Here is a 10,774-nt window from a genome sequence, read left to right on the forward strand (position 1 = left end):
GACCTCCACTGCCAGGACCTCAGCTTCTACCCCATTAACCCCGTGTGCTGATCAGGCCCCCTGGGCTCTGTCTTCTACTCCTGCACCCACTACTCCAGGAGGGGGTGGTGATTGGGCATTTGTCTTGAGCCTCAGAGCAAGGCCTGGGTTTTCTGGTCCCCAGTCCCGGCCTCACCCACTCACTGTATCCTTGAGGAAGTTGTCTGGCTTCTCTAAGCTTTGCTCTTCTCACCTGCAAGAGGAGAGTTCACACCCCCTGCAGGGAGGGACCCAGAAGTCCTCGGTGGGGAGGACTCTGAACTCTGGCTGAAGAACAGGCAGACCAGGAGATTTTTTTCCTAGAGGCTCCTTCAGCACATTGTTCTGACTGAGCATAAATGTTTCTTAGGGGTGGCTGGAGGCCTGATGGAGATTATGCAACACTGGAGCAGCCTCAGAATCCTCAGGGGAGTTTGTTGGAGATGCAGACCATGCAGTAGGTTGGGGTGGGGCCCTGCATCTGAATTTTAACCACTTTCTACATGATTCCATTGAATGGCAGGCTGAGAATCAGCAGCCAGGGCCTGGCACAAAGGAGGCCCTCAATGCATGTGAGTTTAGTTTCTTTCCCACTCTTTTTTTTTTTCTTCTTCTTCTTTTTGGGACAGAGTCTCACTCTGTCACTCAGGCTGGAGTGCAGTGGTGCCACCACAGCCCACTGCAACCTTGACCTCCTGGGCTTCAAGCAATCCTCCCACCTCAGCCTCCCTTGTAGCTGGAAGTACAAGTGCTTGCTACCATGCCTGCTAATTTATTTTTGGTAGAGATGGGGGGTCTCACTATGTTGCCTAGGCTGGTCTCAAACTCCCTGTCTCATGGGAATGGCCTGGGTAGCCTGAAGCTGCTCAGAGCTGGAGAAGGTAGCCATCCCTGTGAGGCGGCCACCCCTGCCCGGGCTACTGGCAGCCAGGGGGATGGTCAGCGGGCCATCGGTCCTGGGCTTCTCCTGCCAGGACCAGCAGGAAAATTGTGGGACAGCAGAGGGCAGCTCCTCAGTGCCCTCCACTCCCTGCCCTTCCCCAGTAGCCCTCAGTGAAAAGGTGTCAACAGCTAATTTCCTTCTTGGGAGTGGAAAGTCTTCTGGGTAGGATGCAGCTACCATCTAATACTCTTCTCCTCCTCTCTGGAATTCTCTGCACGGTTGAGCTTTTTGGGGGCACAGCTAGGATTCAGTCTCTGCCGACTCTCCCTTCTGCAAGGGGGGCAGGCATGCCTTTGTTAAGGCCTTCCCTGGACTGACTGGCGGGAGCCGGGGAGGGGGCAAATGGAAGCTCCCCACCTTTCTGTCGTTCCTTTCCAAGCCAACAGTTTCCCAGACTCTCCTCCGCCCCATCCACGCTGCAGTTTGTATTCCTTCCAGCGGGCTTATAAACCACAGCTCTTCCCCAGATGGGCAACCTTGGGCAGTGGCTGAACCTGTTTCCTAATCTATAAAATGGATTAAGATGATAGGACCTTCCTCTTAGCGTGGATGAGAGGACTGAAGGAGACATGGAATACGAAGAGGGTTCTCAAACAAGATGGGGAAAGAAGGGGAGACAGTCAGAAATGCAGATTCCCGGGCCTCGCCCCCAGCATTCTGATTAAGTGGGTTCTGAGTCTCAATTTTGGGAAAGGTCGATGCCTAGCAGAGGGGGAGCTCCGCACTCCTGGCTGTGCAGGCAAATCACCCTGAAGATGAATAAACACTCCAATCTTGGAGGCCACCCCTAGACCTCCTGGATCGGAATCTTGGGGAGCCTCCATGAGGATGACTCTGCTCCTTTCCCTGGGAGCCTGCTGCCTCTTCCTCCAAGAGAACCCCTTTCCACTGCACCCCCCCCACCCCCCCCCCCCCTCCGCCTTTCCAGTGGCAGACTGGAGGGCTAGTTTGCTTCGACCAAAGATGGGCAGCAATTGGCATTTTCTTTGGCCCCCGGGGAAAATGGAAGGCATTTCCTTTGGACTCCAGAGAGAGCCCCAGCCAGCCCCGCTGCTGTTCCCTGAGCACTGAACAGAACCTTCAGCCCTTAGGGGCATGTGAGGCTCAGGTTAAGGGAGCCAGCTCACCTTTCCCAGTCCCCTGTGGATTGGTGAATGGAGCGGGGCGGGAGGAGTGGGGGAGATAAGGAAGGCAGGAGCAAGGGCAGGATTTGGGAAATCTGCCCATCCTTGAGTCTGGACTCTTTGCTGGAGGGCAGGGCAGGTAAACGGAAGTTAGGAGGGTTCGGTGCCTAAGGTCACAGCAGTTAGTTTCTCTGACGGCATTTGAACGCACTCCCTCAGAAGCTCAACTTCCGTTCCTGGCCTCCCAGTTAACCTTGCAGTATCCTCTGTTCCCCGACTCCCCACTCCCCACTCCCCATCCCGACTCCCCAGCTGTAGCCTTTGAGAAGGGCCTTATCCATGGCCTCTGCCAGCCTCGGGGCGTGCAGTGAGAGGACGCAGCCACAGTGGCCCCCAGCGAGTCTCGGGTCTAGGACAGGGGCAGACTTTAATCAAAAGGTCACACAAATCTGTGATTACCTGGCGGGTGGTGTTGAGGAAGACACGTTGAGGAGGTGACATTTCAGTAGTGACTTACGGACTGAGTGGGCTGGGTTCACCTCCCAATTCTTTGCATCCCTAGGGCAAGCCATGCAAAGAATTGGGAGGTGAACCGCTCCGGTGGCGGGATGAGCGGGCTCCCAGCGCCGGGTAGGGCCCGGGTTCCGGCGAGCGCCATCCCGGATCCTCAGTTTCCCAGTTTGGGAAGTGAGGAGAACCTGCCTTGCCCTCCCCCGCCCGCCGAGGCTGAGGGAAGGTGAGCCCCCGTTAGCGGGGCGGGCTGGGGCGGGGCGGAGCGGAGCGGGCTAATCGCGCCCGGGGGCCGGGCTGGCACGGGGCCCGCGGGCGGGCGGGCGCGGCGCGCAGTGCGTGCGGCTGCGGAGCGCGCGGCTCGCCGGCCGCGGGCATCACATGAGCAGCGGCACCGGGGACAGACCGCAGCCAGCCCGAGGGCGCCCCCGCGCCCGCGCCCGGCCCTAACCATGTCTATCTGTTGTTGCTTCTTTTTCAGGGACTATGGCAGTTCCAAGAGGAAATCAGGTAAGGGAGCCTCCCGGCATTTTCCCTTCAGCCTTCCTTCCCGGTCCGTGCACGCGCCCCTCCGATCCTGCAGAGGACTTCTTGGGGGCGGGGAGCGGGCGGGGTTGTCCTTGCACGCCAGCCCCGGGGTCCTGCGGTCCTGCGGGGCCAGGGGTATTCGCTTCACTTGCTCCTCCTCAGTCTATGGCCCCTGAGACCTTTGGTCCTAGAACCCTCGTTCGCCTCCCACCGAGTCGCTCGGGCTCCCGCTACCTCGCTGTCCCCAGTGGAAGTGGGGGTGGGTGCATGGGGAGTGCGTGGGTGGCTCGTGAAGGGGCTAAGCCCCCGCACCGTGGGCAGCCGGGTCCTTCACCCCCGGGCTGCAGCAGCCACTGCTGCGCAGTGCTAAGACTTCTCCGGTCCCTCCGGTGCAGCGTGATGGAAGGGTTAATAGAGACGCGGGGCTTTCCTGCGAGAAGGTGAGATTGAGATCCGGGACTGAAAAGGGTCGTCCTTGAGTGACTTGAGTTTTAGCACCTGCACCACGGACCTTCCTCCCTCCCCCAACTCTGAGCGTTTCCTCGCTGCGAGGTGGGGGCTCTGCGTTTTGGCAGCTGAGACGCACTTGGGAGGGGCTGACCCGATCCCCCAACCCCTTTCCCGTCCCCCACATTGGCCTGACAGGTGCCAGGGCCCGCCTGGAGTTCAGAAAGGGGTGGAGGCAGGGAGAGAGGCGGGCCAGCCCTCGGAGCTGTGGGCTGAGGGTAGAGCAGGATTCTCTCTGGAAGGGGGAGGCTGGGCTCCCCAAATGACAGATGCCTGGATGTGGGCGGGCTGTAGTTAACTGGGGGAGAGTGGTCCCTAGAAGTTAGGGCTGTGTGTGTGTGCTGAAGCGGGGGCGGGGACAGATTGCTGCAGCGATCCATGTGGGCAAGTGGATTGGCCGTATTGATAGGGTGGCTGTACCTGGACAGTCATCCTGGGGTCTGGCCCTTGGGGATGTAGGAGGTAACGCATGGCTCCTGTGAATGGCTCCTGTGCCCAGGTGCCTTGGCCTGTGGATAGGTTGAGGGGAGTACCCCTGTGTGGCGGATGGATGTACAGTGGGGTAGTTGGAACTGTATGATATGTATGTTTCTGTGTGTACAAGTGCTTACTCACGTGCCTATTGGGACGGGGAAAGTTGTGTCCTGGTTTATGTGTTGGGGGTATGTGTGGCTGTGGGGTTCTGTGTACATGTGTGAGTCATGAGAGTTGTGTGCTGTGAGGGTGTGTTTACTTGTTTGGGTGCATAGGCTGGGAGTGTGTGTGTGGTTGGGACATATCTGGTTATGGGTTGGAGTCTGTGCTCGTATTTGTGTACCAGTTTGGGATGTGTCTAGCTGTGGGATGAGGTGTTTGTGCACTTGCCTATCACCTGGGTCTGCGGTGTCTCAGGCAGGCATGCCCACTGGTGCAAAAGGCCATTTCCTCCTGTGAACTGCAGGGTGAGGCTGGGGAAGAGCATTCCTCTACTGTCACTTCAGGCAGGCCTCAGGTGGGAGAATGGAAGGAGGGGCAAAATGGGGATTGTGTTCTGTCACCTCCCCAACAAGAAGCGTGCCCTGGGCCTCAGAGGTATAGTGTCCGTGGTTGAACCTGGACTCAAATTCTGGCTCTGTGTGACCTTAGGCAAGTTTCACAACCCCTCTGTGCCTCAGTTTCCTCATTTTCTTTAAAACAGAGATGCTAATGGTATCTACCTCACACATAGAGGATGAAGGATGTTAATGTGGAATAGTCCTGGCACTGAATAACTACTATAGAAGTATCAGTTCTCAGCAGCAGCAGCACTTTCTGAAGGCCTGGGACCTAGTCCTGGCTCCATTGCCACTTTTCTCCCTATGTGACCTTGGGCAAATTCCTTCTCTACGCTGGGCCTCATTTTCCCCTTTTATAAGGCAAGAGCTGGACCAAATAACCTCTCAGGTCTGCTGCCACAATCTCTGAGGCTCGGCTTCTGTGCTGCTTCCTAAGCAATGCAGGGCCACACCCAGGCTGCCTCCCCCAAGGAAAGCCAACCCCCAGTTTCTCTGCCTTTCACTTTGAGGCCAGGAAAAGGATGGATGGAGAAATTTAATTTACATTGGTGTGCTTATGATAATGGCCACTTAGTGTTGTGGTTGAAAATGCCAGCTCTGAAGCCAGACAGCTGGAGTTGAGAGTCTGGCTTCTCTCCTCTGTGACCTTGGGTAGATGTCTTAGCCTCTCTGTGCCCATTACCTCTTCTGTACATTTGGGATAATATTCATACCCACTTTGTGATGGTTTATTATGTGTCAACTTGGCTGGGCCACAGTGCCCACATATTTGGTCAAGCATTATTCTAGATGTTTCTGCAAAGGTGTTTTCTAGATGAGATTCACATTTAAATAAATCAGTAGATTTTGAGTAAAGCAGATTACTCTCCGTAATGCAGGCTAGCCTCATCCAATTGGTTGAAGGCCTCTTAATAGAACAAAGACTGACACACACACACACCCGCCCGCAGCAAGGAGGAGTTCTGCCAGTAGCCGCCTTTGGACTCAGCTGCAGCTCTTCCCTTAGTCTCGCCTGCCAGTCTCCCCCATCACATTTTGGACTCTCAAACCTCCACAATCACATAAGCCAATTCCTAAAATAAATCTCCCTCTGTCTTCAAGCTCTGTATGCACCTCCTGTTGGTTCTGTTTCAGTGGAGAACCCTGACTCATACACACCTCATATGGTTATAATGAAGATTAGATAAGCTAATATATGTAAGCATGCTTAGAACACTGCCTGCCATCTAGAAAGCTCCACAGAAGTGCTAGATGCTGTTGTTGAATGAGCATCTACTATGTGCTAGGAAATTTACACACTTCCTCATTTGCTTATGAGAACCACAGTACACGATGGGTGGTGGGATTCCCATTTTGCAAATGAGAAGCTGAGGCTCCGATGGGGTGAATGCCCACACACAGTCCTTGGCAAACTGGGGATTGGAGTCCATGTTTAGGGCTCTGTCCTGCTCTATAATGAACCCCACGAAGCTTGCCAGGGTCACTCCAGCCAGGGACGTTTGCACAGAGGAAATGGATGCCATTCTGGGGTTCACTGCAAATCTCTTAGTGAGCATAGAGCTTAGACTTGAGGCAAGGTTTAGGGATGGTGGAGTCAACAGTAGAAGAAAGTTCTCAGGTACTTTCTGGAGGAAGCAAGGCTGGTGACCTTGAAAACTGAAGGACAGTTTGGCCTCAGATTTATCTGCATCTTTCTTCACTCCATTGAACCTGCTCCTTCCAGCATCTTCCTCATCTCAGGAACTGTCACCATTCACCCTGTTGCTCAAGCCCAACAGCCAGAAGTCATTCCTTTTTGGTTCTGGTTTTTTGAGACAGATTCTCCTCTGTTGCCCAGGCTGGAGTGCAGTGGCATGACAGCTCACTGCAACCTCCGCCTCCCGAGTTCAGGTGGTTCTCCTGCCTCAGCTTCCTGAGTAGCCAGGATTACAGGCACCCACCACCACACCTGGCTAATGTTTGGAGTTTTAGTAGAGACAAGGTTTCACCATGTTGACCAGGCTGGTCTCAAACTCCTGACCTCAAGTGATCTACCCATCTCAGCCTCCCAAAATGCTGGGATGACAGGTGTGAGCTACCGCGCCCAGCCGAGAAGTCATTCTCGACTCTTCCCTTTCTTTTACCTGCCAACTCGAGCTGCAGAACCACCTGTCTCTCCACCTCCACCACCATCACACGTATTAGAAGCCCCCTTCGTCTCTCCACGAAGACCCCACCTTCCTACCTGGCCTCCCTGCTTCTCTATTAGACCCTCTATCTGACATTCTCCACACCACAGCAAGAGTGAGCTCTTAAAAAATATTCATCAGCTGGGTACAGTGGCCCACCTCTGTAATCCCAACACTTTGGGAGGCCAAGGCAAGAAGATCACTTGAGCCTAGGAGTTTGAGACCAGCCTGGGCAACAAAGCAAGATCCTCTCTCTACCAAAAAATAAAAAATGAGCCGGATGTGGTGGTGCACGCCTGTAGTCCCAGCTACCCAAGTGGCTGAGGTGGGAGGATCGCTTGAACCTAGAAGTTTGAAGTTGCAGTGAGGCATGATTGTGCCGCTGCACTACAGCCTGGGCAACAGAGAGAGACCCTATCTCTAAATAAATAAATAGGAAGGAAGGAGGGAGGGAGGGAAGAAGGGAAAGAAAGAAAAAGAAAATAACATACTTTCCTGCTTAAATTCCCCCAGGGACTCCATCCCACCCAGAACTAATTCCCTACCCTGGCTCACAGAGCTTGCGTGACTTGGCCCCTGGCTGCCTTCCTGACCTGGGCTTTACCCCTTTCATCCCCACCCATCACACTCTGCTCAGCCACACCAGTCACCTTCCGCTCCTTAAACGCATCAAACACATTCTTCTATGTGGCCTTTGTACTTGCTCTTCCCTCTTGCCTGGAATGTTCTTCCCTGATCTTTCACATGGCTGGCTCTTTCTTAAGATTTCTGCTTAAAACTGTCACCTTCTCAGCGAAGCTGCCTGATCCTGCACTGTCCAGCTGCCCTGGCAGATCACCCCTCTTCTTTCCTCCTCATCACTTCCCACACACTAGTGATCCTGTGTGTTTGCTTGCTTCTTCTCTGTCTCCCACCACCTTGAGAGCAAGGGCCTTGGCTACAGGGCTTGCACCAGCACCAGGGTCCGCTGGTACTTTTTGAATGGGTGGGTGGATGGAAGAAAGCATGCATGAATGAGTGAACCTTGTGCAGGGTCAGGAAAGAAAGGTCATTGTGGCTTCAAATTGGGAATCATTGCCTTTAAAGAGGAGACATTTTTCTGGTTTGGGAGCAGAGAATGGGAGGCTTTGGTAATCCAGAGGGAGCACATACACAAAGGTAGAGGGATAGGACTAAGTGTGGCTTGTTTGGAGACTGACCTAACTGAGCATCAACTATGCCAAGCACTGTTAAAGGCGTTGAAGCTATAGCAACGTGTCTTTCTACCCTAGAGAAGTTTGCAGTCTGCTATGGGTGATGAGCTATATAGGAGAATGTACTATTAGATGGAGGGAAGTGAGAGAGCAACATGGTTACCTGGGGAAGAGCAGTCCCGGCCAAGGGCACAGCAACTGCAAAGGCCGTGGGGACAGCATGTGCTGGCTGCTCAGGACGCAGTAGGAAAGCCTGTGGCTGGGATGAAGAATAGTGGAGGGTAAAGTAGAAGGAGGTGAGAGCAGAGATATAGCTGGACATTCTAAGGATTTTGACTTGCATTGAGTGCGATAAAAATTCACTGAAGGGTTCTAAGTAGAGACAGGGACATGATCTGGCTTCAATCATAGAATGATGGGGATTGACTAGGCAGAATGGGTTATGATGTGCAAGGTCGCAGGGGGCGGCTAGCCAGGTGAGATAGGATGGGGCCTCCGGCAGCAGTGGACAGGGCAAGGCGCTGAGGGTGTTGGCCAGACTCTGATGATGGATGTGGACCTCGAGGGAGAGTTTGTGTGGAAGCTGGGAAGCACCTGCATCAGGTTGCTGGGGTCCTACTCTCAGGCCGACAACTTGCCAGTCATGTGATCTTGGGCAAATCCCTTCCCTCTGAGAACAGGTTATCTCACCTACTCTGTTGTATCAGCCAGGGTTCAACTAGAGGAACAGAACGAGTGGGAGGTATATATTAAGCAATGTAGTGTAAGGAACTAGCTTACACAATTGTGGGGGCCGACTAGGTGAGTCTGAAATCCACAGGGCAGGCCATGAAAGGGGGCAGGCTGGACCCCCAGGCCCAGGCTGGAGCTGCTGTCCACAGATGAAATGTCTTCAGTGAAACCTCTACCCTGCTGAAGGCCTTTCAACTATCAACTCAGGCCCACCCAGAGTGTTTTAGATAATTTCCTTAAAGTCATCCAATCATGGTCTTTAATAACTGTAAAAATACGTTCCCGGCCGGGCACAGTGGCTCATGCCTGTAATCCCAGCACTTTGGGGGGCCAAGGCAGGTGGATCATCTGAGGTCGGGAGTTTGAGACCAGCCTGGCCAACATGGTGAAACCCCGTCTCTACTAAAAATACAAAAAATTAGCTGGGCGTGGTGGCAGGTGCCTGTAATCCCAGCTACTGGGGAGTCTGAGGCAGGGAGAATTGCTTGAACCCAGGAGGTGGAGGTTGCAGTGAGCTGAGATCATGCCATTGCACTCCAGCCTGGGCAACAGAGCAAGACTCCGTCTCAAAAAAAAAAAAAAAAAAAAAAACAAGTTCCCCAGCAACACCTAAATTCATGTGTGATTGCATAACTGGGGACAGTAGCCTAGCCAGGTTGATGCGTACCACCTGACCATCGTACCTGTCAAATGGGGTTGTTATAGTAGCAGCGACCTGGCCTGCCCCAAGGTGCAAAGGGTTCGAGGTGATGCCCTTTGAGGGGTTTTGTGCTGTGCCTGGCAGTAGGAAGGGCCCGTTGTTGTTAGCTGTTGTTGCTTCCCCAAGGTGGGCACTGCTCCAGGAGCCCCAGCGGGGCTGGAGCAGACTCCCCAGAGCAAGGGGTTCTCTTGAGACCTGCAAAGATCTCATGCCTCTCACCCACTTCTCTAGGAAGCTGCATTTCGCCAGGGTGCCTAGCCGGGAAGTTCTGAGGTGTGCCACTAGGGGGCGCAGGTGGCCACGGAGCCTCCAGGATGGTCAGGTCAGGGCCCTGGGGCTGTAGTCAGGAGAGCCTGATGGTTCATCCATCCCAGGAGCCCTGTGGAAGCTCCAGCTCGTTTACATGCAGTGAGGTTGCTCAAGAGTGTTGCTGCAAGCTTGTTCTCTTAGGCAAGTGCTGATGTTCCTCATGAAATCCTGTTTACTTTATTCTTCTCCTCGGAAAAGTAGTAACTCAGCCCCACCTCTATCTCAGTGATCATGAAACTATATTATTGGCTGAGTTTGTGAGATCAGCATTAATGTAGTTTCACTGCAGAGAAGCAGTGTTGCTTGGGGTTGAGAGTTTAGGTTTTGGCAACAGGCAGACAGGGTTTGAACCCCAGCTCTGCCATTTGTTGTTATTGCCGTTTTAATTATTGATAGATTAAGAAAGAAGGGGAGAAGCTGGTCTTTGAGTTGAGACATTTATTTCCATTTTGTGAACCCCAGGAGGAGACAACAGGGCGTAGACTCAGCCATTACTAAGTATTCTGTTGAGTTAAAAGTGCAGACTCTGGAGCCAGAATGCCCAGCTTCCTGTCCTGGCTCTGCTCGCTGTGTGATCTTGATCAAGTCCTTCTCTGTGCCTCATTTATTCGCCTGTAAAATGGGGATAATCAGGTTTTTTTTCACTGTGTTGAGAATTGAATGAAAGTTCCTGAAGTGATAGCTCCAGCACCGTGCCTGGCCCAGAGGAAGCACTAAGGATGAAGCAGCTTTTACTATGAATAGGAGGCTGCACCGGAGGGGTTCATCTCAAACAGGAGAGAGCGCTGGTTTCGGCTTTTGCCCTTTCTCAGGAGTGACTCCTCAATCAGACAGGAGGAAGGTGGGGCATGCACTGTCTCATCATTGCCAGGAGCCTCCCTGCAGCAACCCGGGTAGGTGGTCTTGGGTAGGTGGTCTTGTCCCAGTTTTATAGACCAGGAAAGTGAAGTTAAGGAACTTGCCCCAGGTCAGCCAGACACAGAATACTCTTTTTTTTTTTTTTTTTTT

At 53.4% G+C, this 10,774-nt stretch overlaps 1 protein-coding gene across 3 annotated transcripts in view; it reads left to right on the top strand.

Annotated features, from left to right (window-relative positions):
- SH3PXD2A (SH3 and PX domains 2A) overlaps positions 1 to 10,774 on the top strand; it is a 259,572-nt gene that overhangs the window by 159,488 nt on the left and 89,310 nt on the right. For 2 of the 3 annotated variants that reach the window (XM_023206561.2, XM_023206560.2), the window contains exon 6: positions 3,077 to 3,105. In XM_023206561.2, coding sequence (XP_023062329.1) covers positions 3,077 to 3,105 — 29 coding nt within the window. Of the gene's footprint in view, positions 1 to 2,527; positions 2,552 to 2,672; positions 2,822 to 3,076; positions 3,106 to 10,774 lie in introns of those variants that run through there. The other variant, XM_023206564.2, reaches the window with a different exon arrangement.

The sequence above is a fragment of the Piliocolobus tephrosceles genome, chromosome 9 (genome assembly GCF_002776525.5).
Source record: "Piliocolobus tephrosceles isolate RC106 chromosome 9, ASM277652v3, whole genome shotgun sequence".
Lineage (NCBI taxonomy): Eukaryota > Metazoa > Chordata > Mammalia > Primates > Cercopithecidae > Piliocolobus > Piliocolobus tephrosceles.